Here is a 24,505-nt window from a genome sequence, read left to right as displayed (position 1 = left end):
TCAAAATCAAACCCCCGTAAATTATAATTTGCGTAATTACTATACGATTGAGACTTGGACCTCAAGTCTCAATATGGGTAATGTCATAAACGTTGTGTTGCGTTTAGGTTCCCGCAAATCCTTAACGTCAGGTAAGCATAACTTCTAAGGTTCACTCCTAAATATCCGACGAAGCGGACGTCAATCTGTGAAAACCAGACCAGTCTGAAGTATCATCAAGTATGATGAACCCTTCTGCTAAATTTTATGTTTAAAGCCGGATAATTTTAATGTTCGAACGCAATAATTTCAAGAACTACGAGTCAGAAATTCAAAATGCTTTATACGAAAAGGCGGTATGAAAATAAAATTTCTGTAATATTTTAATACAATGAAGTACAGATGAGGAGAAAATGAGGAATGAGAAAGGAAAAATAAGAAAGGACATTTAATAAAATGTTTCTGTAATTCTAATTTAATGAAGCTTGGTTGTTAATTGAAAATTATTTAGGAATTAAAAAAAAAAACGCATTCAATTAATTTATTTCAAGCGAATCTTTAATTCACCAACATTAAACATCAAGTCTGAAACATATTTTGTTTATAAATATTGCGAGTGAAAAAAAAATAAGCCCGAATTAATAACTAAATAATTTGAAAGAATCTAATAGACCACATATTTTTTGCTAATACAAAGAATTAAGGCACCACTGCACTAATGCAGGTTTAATACTAGGTTTTGGTGAGTTTTTGGTGCAATTAACAAATTGGGCAGGCGACTTAGCGAAGGTCGCTGAAAAAAGTTGGAAGTCGATTGCTTCCAGCAGACCATTCTACTGTGTGAACGGAATAGCACGAGGGGAGAGTTCCATTCTTGTTATGAGTTCAGTATCCTTTTTAAATATATTGGACATTCAAGTCTCGAATTCGTTATGTGTGCAAATATCCGGTGTCAGACACGCGAAAATCCTTGAAATAGATGTCTGAGCCATATTTATTAATGTTTTACCATTGTAAACATACGAGCATACGGAGCATGGTGTGTTACCTTCGCCCATGATCATCAGCGATGCTAGGAGCACTGCCAAGCCACTGCTACTTGCTAAAGATTCTCCTAAAATGCGTGGAAAATTAGGAAGTAGCTGATATGATGATTTTTCCTACAAATCATCCTGAAATTTCGTGCCTGGTGGCGTGTACATAGTCCTCAAGATTGTAAAATAAGACCACGACGTACTTATTATCTGTAAATTAAAGATAATTGTTAAATTATTGTATACTACGAAGACAGGTACCTTAAAAACATACATGCCATACAAAATTCTATTACACTTTGCTTAGAAAAAGTCAATTTATGTTTCCAGAGAAGGAAAAGTGAAACCATTTATGTGGACATGTAACACCAAAGCAAACAGACAGAAAAACAGAAAATATTAATTTCTAAAATATTTCAAATTTGAAGTATTGCAAAATTACTTTATATCTCATACTTTTCAGCTTTTGTGGAAACCGTTTTATGAGACTTGGGTCGCGACAAGGTGACGACTCAGCGGAGGGATTTGTGGTGCATGGCATGCTTGACGGTACAATACCCAAAGACCAACCAAGTAAAGGCAGCTCTAAACGGTTCCGTCAACGAGTGCACAAGAAATGCCGCGGTACCCTAGAAATGGTGACATCTTGTAAAGCGCACCGCCATCCGAACTGATGGCCACAACCACTCTGCCAAGAGTGCAAGCGACTAAGAAGAAAATGGAAATCGTATATTAATGAAATCTAGTAACCTCAACTGGAAGACTGCTATTACTTACGACATAAATATTAGAACATAAATATTTATAAATTACTCACTTTGCTAAAACTTCCGTAACTTATTACTGAGAACTTGTACGCAGTTAGTTTTTTGGGCTTATGCGATCTGTGGAGATGATGCGAAGTCAATGACTCGTTTATAATGTTTTATTACTAGTATTTACTGTTATAGTTACATAGGATTAAACATGAAATAAATATAAAATAACTGACTATAGGGAATCTCTTAGATACTGTTCGTTTTATTGATAGATGTGTTCTTTGACTCATCTAAATCTCTTTATTCCTATTATTTTCTATCCTTATCCAGACTCATACTTATGTTATTTAATTTTTTTTACTGGTCTCTCTGTCTTTATCTTTTCGTTTTTATCTATTTTGTTGTTGTCTTTGCTTTTTCTTTTCACACAATCCATCAATCGTCACTTTTATAATTATTATATAAATAAATTATTTTACTTCACTTTTGTTATAAGAACATCAATCATGGTTTTTTAGCTCTTTTGAACTTAATTTATAATTAATGTTTTTCAAAAGTTACTCGTTAAAAGAAATGAAGTAAGCTAATATTCCTATTACATAATATAATATTCATATTCTTACTTAAAGTCATAATAACGAAAACACTTTTATTGTAACTTAAATACATGTGTCCTTTAGAAACTGGTCGGGGTATATTGGAACCCACACTGACCGTGTCTATTTACTAAGTAAAGCAATGATACGTTTCAGTTTGAAGAATAGGCAGGATATTATTGAACTTAGATCCAGAGCCTACAAATACTGACGGATTGAATAACACTTGGGTAATATTGGACAAATATACATGAGATAAAGTGGAAATCAATTTATTAAAATTGATTTCAAATTTGTCTTCCACTTTATTAAATGATTTTACAAATTTGAGCTAAAAGGAAAAAGGAAAAAATCGTTGTTTGTAAAAATAGCGAGCACTTTTGAAGCATTTCAGGCATATGATCATTGATAATTCTAATTCCTTTTCAGGTCAGAATTGCCAATCAAATTACTATAACTTTTGGGCTTCAAAATATTGGTACGATATATCGAAAACATAACACTAAATTAAATTACCTATCTTGAACATAACTTTCGGCACAAAATTTCCGTAAGTGGTCTTTTAAAGCCCACTTAAATTAGGAAATCACCAAAAGCAATGGTTTATACAGTTAAAGTTTCTTTATCCGTATTCAATGACAAAGGCCCGTATTTCTGATTATTACGTAAAATCCTCAGACTAAAATAAATGTTTTTCCCTATCAGTACTAATTTATTTCCATTGATAGATCAATGCCAGCATCTCATCTGTAGACAGCATCTCTTTCTCTCTCGATATCCTCATACATTATTATTCATTACTGATTATCATCATCATTATTGATTACCACGTACCTTATCATAATTGTGAGAATAGTCTTTTTGGATTTCTGGTCCATTTCATACCATTTGCACAGAAACGCAGCTTCGGCAATTCTGCTACTCTATAAGACACAATAATTTAATAATAAATTAATAATTTAATAATTTAGTAATTGTACAAATGTAGGAGTAATTCAGAATATTATAACTGTATTCACACTAAAAATAAAGTAATAAATATTACTGAAAATAAAACTAAAGGGCGAGTTAACAACCGCAATGTTTTAAATTATCTGAGACAGTTAGATACGTTCATTTTTTATAACAATATATTTAATAAAGGACACTAACACTTTATTTAAAATTAAAATTACGTCACAAACCGAATTGTCATACCTACCTCAGAAATTAAGTTTTCCCCGAATACACTCATGATTAAAATTTGAAGCAATACTGATGATAGGAACAGAATGCAGCCAGGTATTTGGGTCAAATCGCCAATCTATTCAAATAACATTACATCAATTAATACAATCAAACAAATTGCGTATACATTATGAAGAAATAGTTCCTCTTAAGGAAGGAGAAATCAACGAAGTATTTTCATTATGTAAGCAGAAAAAGTATTTATAAAAGTTACCATCAAATTGAAGCCAAGTGCGCAAATTTCGACGGATCCAATCAAAACATTAAATAGGTTTGGAGCTGTGAAAATATTTTCCAAATCCTCGGCGAGTCTGAAAACAGTTATGAAATCTTGCGTTACTTAATTTTATTGAACGGAAATTTGCTCTTGCTTTTTTACCAGGATAATGAATAGTGTTATATATACTTAATTAATACGTGAAGCAAAAACTTTGTAACCCTTTTTACGAAAATTGCGCGGACGGAGGAGTACGAAATTTCCTATACTTATAGAGAATATAGAGAAGGAGTGCATACTGTTAATATTTTTTTTAATTATGCATAAATAATACATTAAATCAATAAGTAAAAACATTACACACACTACCATGTATTTGACACACACACACACGCATGCATGTTGTCAAACTTTTCTTATTGCTTAGTCTGTGATCAACTTGAGAATAGATTAATATTGTTTGTCTTTATTAATATCTGTCTAAAGTGTAGTCTTGGCGAAATCTGCGATTGTAGAAGTATAATAAGTCTTTGACAATAGAATCATAATGGTATACAAACTTAGAATTTCAATTAATTAGAGTCGAATTCCGACTACTGTGGGACCACTAGTTAACTGTAAATAGGTAATAATGTCTGGTTGAATTGTACATGGAAAATAATAATATGTTAAATTTGACGGCTAAAGTCTTAATTGCTGATCTAATGAACATGAATACGTATGTAATGACGTATATAGTATTAGTATGTAATGTTTGAAATGATTGTATCCTTTTAGAGGTTGTTAAGAAGAAAACCCAAAAAATTATGCGGCTTGCAGATTGTCATTTTTTCATTAAGTTAAGAATCACCAGAGAGGAATTTTCGGCATTTTAAAAGTTTTAAGTAAGTACTTCGACTGTGATACACATACATATATGTCATTTTACTTCCAATATACCGGTAACCCTTTTTTTTTTTTATCGCTGGGGAATCCATTTACGGATACCCGGTCGAGTTTTAATAGACCGGGTTATGTCGGACTCCGGCGCCTCCATAGAAGAAGAGGGAGAAGAGGAAGACCAAAGTCCTCCTCTTCTTCCAATTCCTACCGGGAGACTACGCCTTGAGAAAGGCGCGCGAGGCGCTGCGCGGCGTCTACCACGCAGGACCCGCCCCGCAAAACCGACTACCGACTAAACCCCATCGAGCTATACTGGTAACCCTTCTTAACACGGTACTTCTACAACGCGATAACGAGATTTTTGTATAAATTATTTAGAAAATTATATAATGGGAATACACAATATTATGGGAATACACAATATATGGAAATAACCGAACTTTTACTGCTTTTTTTATGGATACTAATAGGTAGAAAAATACATACAGGCATAGTTGAGATGTTTCATTCAGAAATATTACTCTCCTTTTTGAACTGACTTATGTCATAACCAACCATATATCGGGTAGACGCCCGACACGTTGGACTGACCAGATCCGCACTACCCTCGACACCACAGTTCACGATGCTCTACACTCGGCGGCAGATAGAGGCAAATGGCGTGGAATGGTCCGTAATAAACTCCTGTTGCGAGGAGGTGGTCACGACCCTCAGTATTGAGGAAACCGAAGCAAGAAGAAGAAGATGTCTTAAAACATGGTTTCGCACAACACGGCATTTTGTAGGAACGTGTCTACCGTGCTATTATTATAGGAGGGCTAACTATATTTAGGTATAAATGTTTAAAACCATGAAAATTATATAGAGCCTGAGGTTATAAGGAAACGTGAAACGTCAATGATCTTTGAAATTTGATTATCTTACTATGTTTTAAGCTATATGAAAAAACTTGCTTCGATTACATTATGACGGAAATCTAATCATAGCACAAGCATTTGAGGCATAAACATAATATATAATTAAAAAAAACTTACTTTAATACGTACTGTTGCTCCTTCACGACCTCTTTTAGTAAATGGGCCGTGTTTCTATTTACTTTCTGAAGTTTGAAGCTAATTAGCGAGAAATTGTTGCACACGAGCGAAGTCATAACACAGTAAAGTACGTCAACTGTTGCGTAATATAACACACACGTGAACCCTAGAAAGGAATGGCAAAATTTTATGCTCAAATTAGTCAAATTCAATTCAAGTCAAGAACGAACCTGACCAATCAAATTAGTTTTCTATTCTACATAATGTGTTTTTGTTTTGTGAAATGTGTGTGTATTTGTTGTGTGTGTTTTATCGAATTGTTTTTTAATATACATTTATCCAACACATATATACAATATATCCACGTCCACAGTCCACGCATTAACTCTCAATATTTTTTTACATGTATAATTGCATACAGGAAATCAATGTCTCTAAAAAATAATTTTAGAATTTTACTATTCAGTCTAGTTATTAATTGTTTTGATCTTACCACAGAAGATGGAATATACGTATACAATAAGCCACGGGATCCAGGAATCAGTTTTAAAAGGCAACAGTACCGCATAGGGCAGAACGAACTGAACCTCGTTACTAACAATATAATTATACGCTATGATGACTGGAGACGAAAAATTGTAAACGAAAATGAGGACGGCGTTCAAAACGAAGAAATACTTCGTTATGAACTTTATGAGAACAAGATTCTTTCTCACAAGCTCCGTCTTCCTGGTGTCGTTTAAAATAATTTTGTGAAGACATTCAAGATTCTGAGTCAACTCGTAAATTTTTTGTCTTTTCGCTGTTAAAGCTAAGATTTTTAATACAGACAGCACCCCGATGCAAATGCAGGGTGCTAATTGTGTTAGTTCCAGAAAATTCTCCGACGACATTCTCGAACCGAAAAATGCAATTTCCTCGATCAACATAAGCGACAGAGGTAATAATAGCACGTAATATCTTATTTGTATTTTCGGATTGTCAAACGGGATTCCCATTAGCCAGAAATTCATTTTGATTTGTTTCAAAAGCTCTTCGAATTTCGGTATGTCCATTCTGGCACGCTAGCACGGATAGGAAAGGATTTAGGTGTTTTGTGATGTGTGAAAAGGGACAATTATTTATATCAAAGGGAATTTCAATGCGATTGAGTTTGGACAGCAAGGGCTGTGCCGACACAGCAAACTATGACAAATATATTGGCTATTTATGCCATATCCTTGATGACCAAGAAGTCAAAAATAACTTATATCTATATATGTTATCTATATATTAATACGTGACGCAAAAACTTTGTATCCCTTTTTACGAAAATTGCGCGGACGGAGGAGTATCGAATTTCCTACATATATAGAGAATATAGAGAAGAAGTGCAGAATGCTAAATTTTTTTTAAAAAAATGCGTAAAAGATACATTAAACCAATAAAGAAAAGATTACACACACTACATACCATGTATTTGACGCACACACGCATGCATACTATTTATTGTCAAACTTTTGTTCTTGACGTCTGTTGTCAAATTGAGAATACATTAATTATTGTTTGTCTTTGTTAATATTTTTTATATAGTGGTCTTGGCGAAATTTGTGACTATAGAAGTATAAAATACAATCATAATAGTGTACAAACTTACAATTCCAATTAATTATAGTCGAATTTCGACTACTGCGGGACCTCTAGTATTCTTAATTATATGTCAAATACACATTTGCACGCCGAACATAATTATATAAAAAATCTAATTCGTATAAATTGTCATAGAAAATATTGTGGTTGAAATATAAATCAAGATTATACTGGATAATAAGTGCACCTACGGTGTTTTAATGTCAATGATCAATTGCATTCAACATGAGCTTTTTAGTCAAAAGTAATCTTAAGTGAAGGAGCAACCCTGTCTTGCAACCGTCAATTATAAATCATCTATTCATTTTTGTCTCTTTCATGTGACAATTGTAAATATTAACATGTCGCTGTCAAAATAAATTAACACAAATTTTCATCACTTTCTATATCTCAAATTCCTATTGAAGTGGAAATTACCAATAAACCTTTGAACTTCGTTTTCGTTATTAAATCTATTTCTGAATATTATGGAAATTGAAAGCGGACTAATTAATTATAATACGTATAATGTTTAATAAAATAAACTATGCTTTATCTATCTGTGATCTCAATCTGAGTGTGCATAGCTAATTAATAATTACTCTATTATTTTATACGTTCAAAAAGTGTATGTTAATTTTGTTATATTTGTGTGTATGCGCTCCCTATATTTCGAAATATGAATTTTAATAAGAATTTCTTCGTGTATCTGTTGTTTGTATGTTGGCCGAAATATAATGATTTGAGGAGGAAGATAGAAAGATTTATTATATACTTTTCTACATACATGACATTACATAACACTTTTTTACTTTTTGTAATTATTCCCCACAATTATGTAACAAAATTTCATAGAATGAAAAATAATGGTTATAGCAAATCCCTCAATTAGCATTCAGTTCTAGATACTAAAAGCTTGTTCCAGTTTACTCTTATTATTTAGGAAATATTATTATACTCTGGGAGTTATTGAAATTTCAATAGACAGGAAAATTTTACCTAAGAATACCTCAATAAAACATTTAAGTCTGTTCATTTTACCAATAATGTATTTATAATGATTTTGATCCTTTCTGAAAGGCTTTTTTGGGATATTATTTAATAATAATGTTTGTAACTACATGAAGTTTATAAATTGTATATAGCTATTTGTAAACTAATACTAAAATAATATGTTTCTGTTTCTCATGTCTAAGGATTCCAGAAACTATAATATAATACTTACCAACAGATGGCCCACAATATCCTTTGGGTTTTTAAGGAAAAACTTCGATTGTCTTACCAGAATCTGACTCAGATAATACTTTTTTTTATTCGTTCTTATTACAATCTTACATATTCATTCACATTATAAAATATCAACGGAACTTGCCCTAGAATAAAATTGTCGTATACAAATGAATATGCAATTTCGAAAAGGGCACATGTCGCATATTTTGTCAAATACGTATTTTCATGTACATGTAGTTTTGAGGCTTACCTACACCCATTTTATAACAATTCCAGTAATTTTCAATAGCTAATTAACACTAAAATATATCTCAAAAGCTAATATTTAAAAAAAATATATTTGAAAAAAAACTGATTATTTTCTAAAGCAGTGTTTTTGCACTGCTTTAGTTTTTTCATTTCCTGAACATTTTACATTTTCAGAGATGTGCCCTTTTCGAAATTGCATATTCAAATAATGTCGTCACAGACGGACGATATGAAAAATTGTATTCTGTGCTGTTTCGCAAAATGTGAAATTGATTCTTGACTAGAACGCTCCAGGCTACAAAGTGCCAACAAATAATCCAGCCAATCCAGTACGTAATTTCGAACTATCCTGACCAGAATCCAAGTTAGGCATCATGTTTCTGACACTTAAACGGTATCTATGTATTTACTTGGTCACTTTATTTGTGATATTATTTATTAATTAGAGCAAATTTGTTATATTTCTGTTTTATATTAAGACTCATTTCACAAATTTGGTTAGCTGCCGCCTACTTAAATGAACTTTATAGAGAAAGTTAAAAGAAAAAAAATGTTTTTTTTTTCTAACAAGCCAGTGCCACAGTAATGCATTTCGGCTTAGGTATAGGGAAGTAATCTTGGTACTTATAACAATATATCTCTTCACATTTTTAATACGCTTTTATTAGCCTCATACGATGTTAGTACCTATGTAACGGAATCTTTGAACATGATTTTGAACCCTTCAACACGTCGGAATAACTTGTAATTGTAAAGTGCGTACTTATCAAGGCCCGACGATAATTCAATATTTTAAGCAGTTAGACTCGTTATTTTCTTACAACAAATTCATTTGAACGCCTTCTTTTTTTCATTTAGCACATTGGAAACTGTTGAAATGGTTAATTTACGATACATAACGCTACTTATACTAAAAAATAAGAAATAAATATTATCATACTTTAGAAAAGAAACACGCTTTATAAAATTACTTTATTTGGGAGCAAAAAAACGTGTATAGTACATTAGGTTTTGCCCGCGGCTTCGTCCGCGAGTTACTTTGGGAAAACGCTAAATTGAAAATATTTTTTAATGATAGAATGTTAAGGAGCTATTTAAGTTACCAAAATCACGTTTTTTAACCGACTTCAAAAGAGGATATTATCAATTCGACCACAATTTTTTATATATGCACGTTCACCGATTTCTCGAGAATGCTTAAACCGATTCTTATAATTCTTTTTTTTCGAAAGCGTAGACTTCCCGAATAGTCTTGTAAGCGACAGGATTTCCTGATCCTTCTCATCATGGTGTGATCCTGGAGAAATCGAGAAAAATGTTTTCAATGCCTATCTTGAAGTGATTTGGGTGTTTCTTGTTATTCTTCTTATACTATGCCGGCCAGCGCCTTGTACATCATTATTTAATACGTACTTGATCATTATTTTGCTGCATTGTTACTTTAAAATTGCGATATCTTCTAAGATACTCATTGAAATCAAATGGTGTAACGGGCGACTTTTTTAATTTAAATACTTGTAACGAATATCGTATTCATTTGGATAGGGATTAATATCTTTATAAAAACACCTACCCAAATAATGCTTTATTTCAGAACTAATTTGGTTAGCATATAAAAGGTAATAGTGAGCCCACCTTAAAATATAGAGATATGCTGCCGCGGACTTTTTTAAGAACTTTTAAAGGAAAACAGTTCTGTCATACATTATTTTAACTAAACTCTTAACCGTTTTCGCAGCGCACGCAGCTCTCAAAAGAGCAAAAAACCCCGATTTTTAATAGTTCTTTATTAGATCTCCGCTCGTATTGGTCTTAGCGTGATTTTATATAGCCTATGGGCTTCTTCATAAATGAGCTATCTAACACTGATTTTTTTTTGAAATAGGACCAGTAGTTCCTGAGATTAGCGCGCTTAACCAAAAAAAAAAACCCTTCAGCTTTATATTAGTATAGATATTGTGGCGGGTAGCCATCATACAACGCAAGATATTTGACAGATGCCTGAATCTCACTTACGATATTTTCAGGATAAACTTGCATATATAAAAGTTCCGAACAACAACATTTGGGACCGTCGGTCTACCGAGCAAATATCGCCCGCTCGGTGAAAGATCTTTCCTCCGTCGTTTAAGCCTACCCAAAGATATAATAATTCAAAACACTCCCACCTACTCCAGTGCGACAATGCACTCCAGCGATTTGCTCCTGATTTAAAAAAAAAAGGATATTAGTGGCTGTGAATGCACACTTTACAAAAGAAAACGCATCAAATGCGTCCTATTCTCGCCTATTACAGTGGATATTAATATCAACTAGCATAAATTCTAATACTCGTAGTAAATTTGAATATGAACTAAAATTTCAAATGGCAATTTTGCTAATGGATCTGTGCAGTAAATTTCAAATTGAAAGGAAATATATAAGACTTCGCAATGCAGGATAAAGAACGCTGAAGCGGTTCCCAGGTGGTTGCAGAATTTCCGTGTGAGTAATGGCGGTTATAATATTAAGTACTAGCTCTGCCCGCGACTCCGTCCGCGTGGAATAGCGACTTTGGGCAGCAGTAATGCTACTCTATACACGACATTAGACGTATAGCCATCGGGGATCAAAGCATGCAGGTTGCTAGGATTGCTAACATGTGACATAGCTACATAGCCGTGTGACCGACTTGACTGTGTGAAAAGCAGTTAACACTTAGATCTACACCCACTACTTTTAGCATCTGACCTTGGGCTTTATTTATTATCATCACGAAACATAGGCTCACTGGAAACGCGATCGACAGTGAGACGTATTTTTCGTTCTTCAAGTATCCCCTGAGACTCCGCATTTGCTGTCCAAACCCTCTGAGAAGCTCAAGCGGGATTCCCTATCAGTGAAAGTCTCAGATTCACGCGATACTGCATAAGATTCACGATCGATGGACAAACGTGCGTCACGCTGTTCCCTGTTCACCCTAATTCGAGTAGCCATTATTTGAGAACGATGTGAACTCAATCGAGATTCTCGCTGAGCCGAAGTTTCTGTGATCTGTAACACGAAACCTCACCTGACGTTCCTGAGATGACGTTAGATGGCGTTAGTGAGTCCTGTGATCGAACTAATCTCATCCTTTTAGCATTCCTGCTGCACTGAGAGAGGTTGGATCTTTTTCGAGGCATTCTTACAATAAATAGTACCTACTAACACAACATTGTTTGGTAAACACATACTTATCATAAAACTAAATTATAAGCTGTTTCTGAGATTAGCGTGCACAAACGCACAGACAAACAGACAAACAGACAAAATTTCGAAAAACTATTATTTTGGGTTCTATTGCGTTCATAAAGCCCCCAATAACAGTTTTCCTGAGATATCTTCCATGTACAGACAGCGACCAGATGCGATTTTATTATTTGTATTGATTGATAATGATGATGATTAATTTCGTCTTGTTATCGGGTTTACTTTAAACGCTAAAAGAAACAATGTTCAATATATTAAAACACGTATAGTAGTTTTTTACAGACTAACTTTTATTAATAAATAGCACAGTAGGTAGGCACACATATTGTTTATAGCCTATGATAGATGGCGCTAAGTACATATATAATTATGTTACCCTACAACAACACCACCACTTAACATAATAATACCAAAAAAAAAGTCAAACACAAATGCATCTTAAGCATGTAACATTACAACACCCATCTTGTTCATAAAATAATAATGTTTATTTTTACTTAAGCTTTTTGTCAATATATCAGCTGGCATTTCATTTGTTTCTAAATATTTTACAACAACTAATCTGTTACCTACTGCTTCCCTAATAAAATGAAATTTGACATCTATGTGTTTACTTCTTCTATGATACACACAGTTTTCAGTTAACCTTTTAGCGCTTTGACTATCATTATATAATTCAATAGGAATATTTCCTCTATCTATTAATTCAGTTAACAGTTTTTTTAAATAAATAGCTTCCTTACTTGCTTCACAAACAGCCATATATTCGGCCTCTGTGCTAGATAAGGCAACAGTTTGTTGCTTCCTACTTTCATGAGAAACTAAACAGCCTGAATAAATAAAACAATATCCAGTGTATGACTTACGATCTTGATTATCTGATGCCCAATCAGCGTCAGCATAACCAGCTATGTCTAAATTATTTTTAACATACAATAAACCATAATATTTAGTGCCACTCAAATATCTCAACACTCTTTTTGCATGTTTCCAATGTGTTTCAGTATTACAGTTATTAAATTGACTTAAGTAACTTATACAGTATGAGATATCGGGTCTAGTTAGAACAGAGAGATACATTAAGCTGCCTATAAGCTGCTGATAAGGGAACTTAGAATGTGTCTTATCTCCTTTCTCAAGCTTTAGATTAGTTTCCATAGGCGTCTCAACATTCTTGCAATTTTCTAAATTAAATTTACATAATAAGATTATTATGTAAATTCAATAAAGTTTTTCTGATTAACAAAAATTTTATTTTTATGTATCTTAATTTCCATGCCTAGACACTGTCTAAGCTGGCCTAAATCTTTTAACTTAAATTTTTGGCTCAGCTCAACTTTTAAATGTTCTACATCTTTTTCATAATTAGAAAAAATGAAAAAGTCGTCCACAAATAAAGCCACATATGTTTTATAATTTTTTGTTGATTTTATAAACAAACAATGTTCATACATAGACTTTTTATAGCCTAACTCCTGTAAATAATCATCAACTCGCTTATACCAGGCCCTCGCTGACTGTTTTAGTCCATAAATGGCCTTTTTCAATTTCAAGACTTTATCAGCATTAGGTTTACATTCAAAACTCTGAGGCAATTGCATAAAAACAGTTTCATCTAGGTGACCATTCAAAAAGGCCGTCGTTACATCCAAATGGGTTATGCTAAGATTCAAGTTAACACTAATAGCAAATAACAGTTTTAAAGTGGAATATTTTAGCACTGGGGAAAAAGTTTCTTTAAAGTCTATACCCTGTCTCTGGCTGAAACCCTTCGCAACCAACCGTGCCCTATATCTCACTGAGTTGTCACTGTTAAGTTTCTTTTTATACACCCATTTGCATGCCACAATATTTTCACCACTGGGTCTGTCTACTAACTCCCAAGCATCATTCTGATGGAAAGATTGTATTTCCTCTTTCATGGCTTTTGACCATTCTTCTTGTTCTGATCCTCTCATTACATCCTCATAAGTGAGAAGATTGTCGTCCACCTCCTCACTGCTCTGACATATGTTATTGTACCCATACCAGTCTGGTTTCTTCCTAGTCCTCCTTTCCACCTTAATTATTGGCTGCAGATTTTCTGACTTGTGATTCGATTTACTATCACAGAATTCATCTGAGCTGGTGGTACTGGTATCATCTGGTACATATGTAGCATCATCTGTCATGTATGTGCTATTTAGTGAGTCACAAGTGGAATCTTCACTTGTCACAGCACATTTTTGTATTCCTTCTTCACTTGGAATAGTTTCTTTTTCTTCCACTACTGCTTGTATCATATCTGTGTCGTTGATTTTCTCCATGATAACAACATCCCTGCTAGTGGTAATATTTTTTGTTTTTACATTGTACAGCCTGTATCCTTTGGTACTCTCTGAGTATCCAATCAGGATGTGTTCATTGGCCTTCTTGTTCCATTTAGTCCGCTTTGCTTTGGGGACATGGACCATTGCAGGACTACCAAATATCCGTATATGACTTAGATTTGGCTTTTTACCACTCCATATTTCATAAGGTGTTTTCTGAAGTCCTGCTGCCAATGTTCTATTTCGTAAATAGACTGCTGTGTTGATTGCTTCGGCCCAAAACTTTTTATCTAGGCCTGCTTCAAACAGAAGACACCGAGCTCTCTCCACGACAGTTCTATTAAGTCTTTCACACAGGCCATTCTGTTCTGGTGTATGAGGGTTTGTTGTTTGATGTACTATGCCATTTTTCTTCAAAAACTCATCAAATTCTAGCGAACAAAACTCTCCACCATTATCTGTCCTTAAGGCTTTTAGTTTTCTGCCTGTCTGTGTCTCAACCAGAGTTTTGAACTCTTTAAAATATTTGAAAACTTGGTTCTTGGCTTTGAGAAAAAACACAAATGCCATTCTACTGTAGTCATCTACAAAAAGCAAAAAATACTTTGATAGTCCAATAGAAGGTTGTTCCATGGGTCCACAGACATCTGCATGAACAAGTTCAAGCACATTTTCACTTCTCGTACCTTTATGTGAAAATGGCAACCTTGACTGCTTTCCTTCACAGCATATGATGCACTTGGACATATCAATTTCAGCTTTATCCATGTATGATATCCCATCCACAGCACCATTCTTCATAATATTCAAGCTTCTACTGTTAATGTGTCCTAATCTTCGATGCCATATCTCACTAGTCACAGTTGTGGCTGAGCACGCGAACAAACTGTCTGACTTAATGTCCAATTTATAGACTCCATTCACCAGGTTTGCTTTTCCTACCAGCACATTCTGTCGATTGCGTATGTAACAAACGTCTTCTTCGAAGCTCACTTTGTTTCCATTACGAATCATCTGACTTACTGATAATAGATTGGTAGATAAGTTAGGTACACATAACACATCATTAACAGGAATGTTAAATTCTGAATGACCGACAATCGTCGTTATCATCGTGTTTCCTGAGCATTCTACAGGTAATTTGTCTTTATTTGCAACTATTATTTCCCTTACTGTGTGGTTATAGGAAACATTCTGTAAGCAACTCTTTTCTGTTATCATATGTGAGCTTGCGCCTGAGTCTATATACCAATTATTCTTATGAAAACTTCCATTCAAAAATATTGCACTAAATGCATTGCTTTCACATCTATTTTGTATATTTTTACATTTATTCATATAATGCCCTAACTCTTTACATTTATAGCATCGGATTGCTTTATGATTAGCAGAACTAGCAGCCGGCGATGACGTTTTTTGTTTAGACCCTTTTTTCTTGTTCCGGTGCTGCCAACCTTTCGACAAAAAGGCATTGTTAGTTGCAGTGTTGCCAACTTCTGAACTCATGTCCAGTAATTTTGACTTGATGGCATCCGTACTGATGGCTAATCCAGAATGTTCAATGGCCATTATCATAGGAGCAAATGTATCTGTTAGGCCCGCTAATAATAGTGAACCGATCCACTCATCAGTGATCTGAAAACCCGTACCTTTAAGTTTTTGTGCAGTGTCGACCATTTGCGTTACATATGCTTCCATTGATTCGCTGTCTTCTAATCGAATTGATATTAGCTGACGAAGTAGACTGATGCGACGCGTAAAGCCACAGTCATCGTACAGGGCTTTTAAACGCTTCCACACACCTTGTACTGTTTGCTCGTTTTTAATGTGAACATAAATTGAAGAGTCAATTGTCATAATAAGTTTAGCTTTAGCTTTTCTTTCATCAATAGAACTAGCATCGGTTGACGATTCTAACTTATGAATATCGACACCTTCCAACATCAAAAAATGTTCAGCTGCAAACGCCCACTCGTCGAAGTTTTCGCGACCTTTCAATTTAGGCACGTTGACAATGTAACTTCCAGCCATTTTGTATTATCGTCAAACCACACACACGGTAACTGATTGTCACACACAAAAAAGATTAATTAGGAACGATTTTCACTCTTCTTATATAGTTTATCCAAAAACAGTTCACTGATAGTCCACCAGGGATAGTTTTAAACAAAAAGCCTTTATTTAAACACGAAATATAACACTGGGCCCATAACCTATTAAAACACGTATAGTAGTTTTTTACAGACTAACTTTTATTAATAAATAGCACAGTAGGTAGGCACACATATTGTTTATAGCCTATGATAGATGGCGCTAAGTACATATATAATTATGTTACCCTACAACAACACAATACTCGTAGATAGTGTTGTCAATTTCTAAGTGTATTTATAAGCGTAAGTTTTTATCCCTACTTGTTGGTAGCCTAAGCGATTACTCCAAATACTTACGAACTGATAGTTGAACTCACGGGTCAATCCAATATAATTCCTAACTCTTTTTTCCCTACCTATTCGCTGGAAGCTTTAGGGGCTCTATCTGAGAGAATTGGTCAATACTAGCCCTATCTAGAGCAGCTGTGCTTCGCAGAATCTAACACCAGATCAGAATTGCGACCTACTGAAAAGATCCGGCGACAAACTGTATGGGTTAGTTCGCTCGTCAAACTTGAAGAGCCTAAAAGCACCGAAAGTGGATCCGGCGTATCTGACAAGAAATGTTTTAGTCTTTACCTTGCTCTACGGCTATTGAACACATAAAATATGCTTACTATCTGGCGGCATGCACATGAAACCAATTTTGGAATAAAAGAAATGGCAGTATAAACAGTTTGATCTGATGTCATGATGTAAGGAGGAAACTGAGTACCTAGTTTGTGAAATAAAGACAACCAGCGTGTCCTTTTAAGCGTATAACAAAAAAATATAATAACATTCTAAAGCATTGAGAAATACTACCTCTACGAAGATCCAGTCATCGTTCTCGTCGAACCCGTCGCTTGCGACGAAGGGCTCGACGAGTAAATTAACCCTCAGACACAGCCCACTGAGTTTCTCGCCGGATCTTCTCAGTGGGTCGCGTTTCCGATCCGGTGGTAGATTGTGCGAAGCACGGCTCTTGCTAGGGTTCGTGTTAGCAACGTCGTCAGGGTTGAGCCCCATGAGCTCACCTACTAGTTAAGGTTCCGCTGATATAGCCTCTCAAGGGTACCAGCTTAGGTAGGAAAAAAAAACCTCTATGAATACTAAATGAATATTATTTGAACTGAGCTAAAATTTCAATTCTGTAACACCCGTAGCCTAAAGTATTAAGATGTCTGGTGTATTTGTGATAATGCCGGATTTAAAATCTCTCAAATAGGATTAATTTTTTCTAAGGAATTAAATTCATGAAGTTATTGACGTTACTGGTCGTACACGACTTACTGTTATTTTCCATTGGTCGGGAAGTTTGTCCATTAATCTCATGCAAAGAAAAGCCCAAACATTTTGTTTACAGTAAATTTATTTATCTACAATTAACCTATTTCTAGTCTATCTGAATTTATAAGATTTGGTTACTCTTTGTGAGACTTCTAAATAAAATAAAAACTTAAAGTGTTGTATTAACAATTAATCAAACTAAATGTTGTACAATTTTATCCTGTGTATAAATTTAATGATGCTTAGGAGAATTTGTTTTGGGCCCTCGGCTGGTGGTAACGGCTGGCTCCTTGATTCAGCTTGGCGCTGTATCGCGTCTCAACCCGGCAAGCTGGTTTCGATCCAGTGGGTATCCCGGGACACCAGTGGCACCGACTGGGCCGCCGTCTGATGGGCACCGTACCGAGACGGCTGACGCTCCAGAGCCATAGTTTTGCATAGAGCACTCCGTCAGCCGGGTGAGCCCTTTACCCCGGTCCGTCCTGACCTCGCGAGGATCGGACACTTGGGCGAGAGTGCAGGGGAATCGTTTAGTGGGTAGGGCCCTAAATATCATCCTTGCCCGCGGTGCGCTTCAAACATCTGCGGACCGTCCAGTCCCACGTCCCTCTGTGCTCCCTCCTAGCCTACCCTCTTAGCCCTTTAGGCTATTAGTGAGTAGGCAAGGGGGAAAAGGTGCTCTGCTTCGGCAGATTCGAGGTATCATCGCTCGGGCTTAAACGAAGCACTTCCGTTGCCTTACTTAGGAAGAGTGAAAGACGTCACGGAACTGTCATTATTGTTCATGCTGCGCGTGGTTATATTTTAATTTCATAAACTATTCTACACGTATCTTCTACCAGTGTATCGACATAACAAAAAAAAATTGTTGCACGAATACGTCCACTGCACGTCCACTATGTCAAAAGAAAATGAAGACGTCAGCCCTTCTGCGACATATACATACTTAATTTCATTTTGTTAATAAAATAGTACACTTGAAGTAAAAACATGAAATGTGAATATAACTGAAATTTAACAGAATAATAATTGTAATAGAAAGTAAATGATGATCAGTTTTGCAATAATTTTCGCATTTATTTTGTTAATAAACAAATTGTGCCAATAAATATTATGTATTAAAATATTTCTCTTTAAATAATAACAACAAACCTATGAATTTAAATTTTAATTTCCGCATATATATTTTTTGAGATCATGTGATGTAACTATGCATATCACAGAATAACTTTTTAAGTAAAACCGACTAAAAACAGTTCAATAATCTAAAATCCATAATGCTACATAAAACGATAATTTCTCGAAAAAAGTATGTATGTATGTGTTTATGGAATAATTCTTGAACCGCAGTCGACATTCTGAGGCCAATCGCATTCTTCTTTCGATGGATTGTAGAGGAGATTTGGAGGACAGCTGAGAACTACAGGCTTGTGGTTCCAGCATATGTAAAATTTATCACAATTTTCGTGGGCAATTAGAACACTATCTGAACCAGTTTGAGCACACAACGTAGGAGCTGCGCTGGGATCGCAGTTACCGCTGCTGTTGTCATTGCCTTCATTTTCGTTTCCGTCCAAATTGCCATCGCTGGCATTATCGTTGTCCTCATCCTCGACGTTTTCTGGAATGGTTCTGTCTCCACACTCTACATTATGAGGCCAGTCACACTGCTCGTTACTAGGATTATACAACAGATTTGGCGGACAAATGAGGGCTACTGGACGACTATTGAAACATTTGTAAAATCTGGTGCAGTGCTCATGGGCGACCAAAACACCGTCTGAATCATTTTCAGCACAAATTTCAGTAGCCAGGCTGGGGTCAGCGTGTCCATTTCCAGTGTTATCGTTTTCGTTTCCGTTTCCTCCATTACCATTGTCACTTTCACTATCAACATCCTCGTCGTCTTCTGGAATGGTTCTGTCTCCACACTCTACATTATGAGGCCAGTCGCACTGCTCGTTATTAGGATTATACAACAGATTTGGAGGACAAATGAGGGCTACTGGATGACTATCGAAACATTTGTAAAATCTGGTGCAGTGCTCATGGGCGACCAGAACACCGTCTGAATCTTTTTCAGCACATATTTCAGTAGCCAGGCTGGGGTCGGCGTGTCCATTTCCAGTGTTATCGTTTTCGTTTCCGTTTCCTCCACTGCCATTGTCACTTTCACTATCAACATCCTCGTCGTCTTCTGGAATGGTTCTGTCTCCACACTCTACATTATGAGGCCAGTCGCACTGCTCGTTATTAGGATTATACAACAGATTTGGAGGACAAATGAGGGCTACTGGATGACTATCGAAACATTTGTAAAATCTGGTGCAGTGCTCATGGGCGACCAGAACACCGTCTGAATCTTTTTCAGCACATATTTCAGTAGCCAGGCTGGGGTCGGCGTGTCCATTTCCAGTGTTATCGTTTTCGTTTCCGTTTCCTCCACTGCCATTGTCACTTTCACTATCAACATCCTCGTCGTCTTCTGGAATGGTTCTGTCTCCACACTCTACATTATGAGGCCAGTCGCACTGCTCGTTATTAGGATTATACAATAGATTTGGAGGACAAATGAGGGCTACTGGATGACTATTGAAACATTTGTAAAATCTGGTGCAGTGCTCATGGGCGACCAAAACACCGTCTGAATCTTTTTCAGCACATATTTCAGTAGCCAGGCTGGGGTCGGCGTGTCCATTTCCAGTGTTATCGTTTTCGTTTCCGTTTCCTCCATTACCATTGTCACTTTCACTATCAACATCCTCGTCGTCTTCTGGAATGGTTCTGTCTCCACACTCTACATTATGAGGCCAGTCGCACTGCTCGTTATTAGGATTATACAACAGATTTGGAGGACAAATGAGGGCTACTGGATGACTATCGAAACATTTGTAAAATCTGGTGCAGTGCTCATGGGCGACCAGAACACCGTCTGAATCTTTTTCAGCACATATTTCAGTAGCCAGGCTGGGGTCGGCGTGTCCATTTCCAGTGTTATCGTTTTCGTTTCCGTTTCCTCCACTGCCATTGTCACTTTCACTATCAACATCCTCGTCGTCTTCTGGAATGATTCTGTCTCCACACTCTACATTATGAGGCCAGTCGCACTGCTCGTTATTAGGATTATACAACAGATTTGGAGGACAAATGAGGGCTACTGGATGACTATCGAAACATTTGTAAAATCTGGTGCAGTGCTCATGGGCGACCAGAACACCGTCTGAATCTTTTTCAGCACATATTTCAGTAGCCAGGCTGGGGTCGGCGTGTCCATTTCCAGTGTTATCGTTTTCGTTTCCGTTTCCTCCACTGCCATTGTCACTTTCACTATCAACATCATCGTCGTCTTCTGGAATGGTTCTGTCTCCACACTCTACATTATGAGGCCAGTCACATTGCTCGTTGCTAGGATTAAACAATAGATTTGGAGGGCACTTAAGTGCTACAGGACGACCTTCTGCACATTTATAAAATCTTGTGCAATGTTCATGAGCAACTAGTATACCATCTGAACCTATACGAGCACAGATTTCAGTAGCTTTACCGGATTCGAAATTGACCCCTTTGGTAGCTTTATTGGTGTTTTCTTTGATGACAGATGCATTTGACAATGCGACTGCGTATAATACTAATAGAATACCTGAAATAAATAGTATTAATTGATGTTAAAAATTGACTGTGAAAGAGTTACCGTAAAAACGTTGGCCTATCTCAGTTAAGAGATATCTTGTACTTTCAGAATGAATTATCCATTATTATTTATAATGAAATTAATTTAAGAAGCCAAAGGCTATTAAATAAAACTAACTTAAAATTTATCAATTACTACTTGATTTTATTACTACTTGATAAATTTTAAGTTAGTTTTATTTGTTTGTTAGTTTATTTATTAAATTAGAATGAATTCAACTTTAATAATATATCGATTTCAAAACTAACCTTTAAATTTTTCCATTACGAAGAAATGTCTTTTCCGAGTATATGACTCGAAAATTAAATCTTGAATGATTTTTTATTCTACTGGTGCCCTTATTATATGCGGTTTATTTAGATTATCAATTCGATAACTAAGACATTGACTTTATAAAGATTAGTCAGAATGTCCATTTTGATCATTGTTATCATAATAAATTACTACTACTCCATATCAGATAGAACATGAAAATATTGATGCTCAACGTTTATGGGAAAATTGAACATTTTACCAATATGCTTGGTGCACTTTGATTTTAGCTTTTGGAACCAAGCGCAGTTGACAATACAATAATTTTATTACTTTGACATCATTATTTTTAGTTCAGCTTGTTATTGAAGTGAGTTTTTTTTTAATTGCTTAGATGTGTGGACGAGCTCAAGCCCACCTGGTGTGAAGTGGTTACTGGAGCCCATATACATCTACAACGTAAATGCGCCACACCTTGAGATGTAAGTTCTAAGGCCTCAAGTATAGTTACAACGGCTGCCCAACGGTTCAAACCGAACCGCATTACTGCTTCACGGCAGAAATAGGCAGGTTGGTGTTACCTACCCGTGCGAACTCACAAGAGTTTCTACCACCAGTAATTATGCAAATTATAATTTTGTTGCGGGTTTGATTTTTATTACACTATGCTATTCCTTCACCGTGGAAGTCAATTGTGAATAATTTTTGAGTACGTATTTCATTACAAAAATTGGTACCCGCCTGGGATTCGAACACCGGTGCATCACTCAACACGAATGCACCCGACGTCTTATCCTTTAGGCCACGACGACTTCGTTTTTTTCTTTGGTTTTCATACTACATTTATTTATTTATTTATTACGTTCGTACGTACGTCAAAACTTCTTCACGATTTACATAACGTAAAATCAGCAAATACCTATTTAGTGGTCATTTTGAACTATAAAGCTCCGATATCAGGGTGGCATTTTTGATGCGATGAAAAATGAAACTTCTTTGTTATTAAAACTCAACAGAAGCTGCAAAGTACACTTACTTATTTATGAAAGTGACCATCAATTAATTACGGAAATAAGTTAAAACAACAAAAAACAGTAAAAATCGGCCAAAATATCACATAATGATTAGTATCAAAATCTTAAAACTTAACTCTTATGGGCTATGTTTTATTTGTGACATACTAATCATGTTATGATTTATAGGCTGAAATTATGAATCCAAGATTTACTCGTTTTGATAAAATTATAATTAGTCTAATAACTAATTTATTTTATAAAACTAACCCTTAATACGCTATATTTTTAGGATTGTTTTATATATTAGATATTTAGAATAAATTACCTTATGGAAATTTGGGAAACTAGAAAATCTTCTCTTCTTAAGTTCTAGCAGCAATTGTACATTTTTTTTTATTTTTATTGCCTTTGTAGGCAGACGAACGTACCTGATAGTAAGGGGCTACCGTCGCCCATGGACTTCAGCAATGCCAGGAGCAGATCCAAGCCGCTGCCTACTTTCAAATAACTTCATATAAATCTTTCAAATAAATCGCATACGTGACGAGCGAACGCATTGAAATCGAACTAACGAAATATTCATAATCATTATATTATTATGTACAGATTTAGATTAATAATAATTAGATTAATTCCATTCGTAGCTAAGGTTGTTCGCTTCGTAGTGTCTCAATCGATAAATAAAAGACCTAAACTTTTGTATAAAATAAACTTAAAACAATCAAAAGGAATCCGTATAGGTATAAGACAAGGTGTTACAACTTAATACCTAAATAGACCACAAAAGAATTAGCCAATCGTTCAAGTGGTCCTTCGACCCTTCAACATTTTTACTTATGGCAACTGTAAAAAAACAAACTAAATTTGCATTGCCCCCCAGGATGGGTGACCCACTTGATTTAGTATTTTGCTTACACAGATCGTGCTCTATACAAAGGGTCTATCAATTCTCTCATCACACACCTCATTATTTTTCTATGAGTCATCGCCGCACGATAGCTATTTTTCTATCTCACCGTTCGTTTACGTGTTATCTATTTGTTTGGCTTGCCCTAGTTATTTTCACCTGTGGCAAGTAATAACATGTTTCCGATAATATTTGCGGGAGTGCGAACGTCGGCGGTATTCTTTTGTTTTTGAATTTTTGTTTTGAACGAATGACTTCAGTTCTGACTAATGTTCTGTGGAACTTCGTGACTTATAAATTAATATTGAGTCAACAAAGAAAGCAGTTCGTATTAATACTGGGAAGTAATTATTTGTGATCTTGAAATAGATTAGTAATTGATTAGGTGTTTAATCTATATCGGAGTGCAGTTTAGATTGTATAGATAGCGTGCACTTTGAATTTGTTTTATGGTATGTTTATCTGTTAAGTTGTTTATTCTTGGACTTGTTTTTTTTTGTTTATTTGAAGGTTTTATTGTTCACTATTAATATTAGTAAAAAAAATGTCTTTTTTCTTTACATTTTTTCATACAATTTTCATTTCACACATAAATGTGCAATGCAATGCTTTTGCAAATTTATTACCGTAAATCATTACTAATTTTAAAGATAATTTTAGGTCTAGTATTTTTTTTTATTGCTTATATGAGTGGATGAGCTCACAGCCCACCTGGTGTTAAGTGTTTACTGGAGCCCATAGACATTTACAACGTAAATGCGCCACCAACCCTGAGATGTAAGTTCTAAGGTCTCAGTATAGTTACAACGGCTACCCCACCCTTCAAGCCTAAACGCATTACTGCTTCACGGCAGAAATAGGCC

The 24,505-nt window shown here is 35.3% G+C and overlaps 2 protein-coding genes across 2 annotated transcripts; both read right to left on the bottom strand.

Moving 5' to 3' along the window:
* Positions 1 to 1,099: 1,099 nt before the first annotated feature.
* Positions 1,100 to 6,825, bottom strand: Or-42 (olfactory receptor 42). The gene is made up of 7 exons (NM_001098348.1): positions 6,221 to 6,825; positions 5,728 to 5,893; positions 3,809 to 3,905; positions 3,569 to 3,670; positions 3,202 to 3,290; positions 1,831 to 1,897; positions 1,100 to 1,223 (listed from the first exon to the last, which is right to left on the bottom strand). The coding sequence occupies exons 1-7, from the start codon at positions 6,780 to 6,782 to the stop codon at positions 1,140 to 1,142; spliced, it is 1,167 nt and encodes a 388-aa protein (NP_001091818.1). The 5' UTR covers positions 6,783 to 6,825; the 3' UTR covers positions 1,100 to 1,139.
* A 12,007-nt stretch (positions 6,826 to 18,832) lies between these two features.
* Positions 18,833 to 23,912, bottom strand: LOC101738492 (chondroitin proteoglycan-2). Its single transcript, XM_004929691.5, has 3 exons — positions 23,802 to 23,912; positions 21,716 to 21,913; positions 18,833 to 21,416 (listed from the first exon to the last, which is right to left on the bottom strand). Exons 2-3 carry the CDS (start codon positions 21,729 to 21,731, stop codon positions 19,102 to 19,104), a joined length of 2,331 nt encoding a protein of 776 aa, XP_004929748.2. The 5' UTR covers positions 21,732 to 21,913; positions 23,802 to 23,912; the 3' UTR covers positions 18,833 to 19,101.
* Positions 23,913 to 24,505: the final 593 nt, after the last annotated feature.

Source organism: Bombyx mori, chromosome 21, assembly GCF_030269925.1.
Source record: "Bombyx mori chromosome 21, ASM3026992v2".
Taxonomy (NCBI): Eukaryota; Metazoa; Arthropoda; class Insecta; order Lepidoptera; family Bombycidae; genus Bombyx; species Bombyx mori.
This window is presented reverse-complemented; position numbering and strand designations above follow the sequence as displayed.

Excerpts from the sequence above, each read along its gene's own strand:
- Or-42 (NM_001098348.1), bottom strand. The coding sequence starts at position 6,782 with ATGGACATACCGAAATTCGAAGAGCTTTTGAAACAAATCAAAATGAAT. Across the intron at positions 3,291-3,568 it reads GGGAAAACTTAATTTCTGAG|AGTAGCAGAATTGCCGAAGC; the intron begins GTAGGTATGACA and ends TGTGTCTTATAG. Across the intron at positions 1,898-3,201 it reads ATTCTCACAATTATGATAAG|ATCGCATAAGCCCAAAAAAC; the intron begins GTACGTGGTAAT and ends TCATCTCCACAG.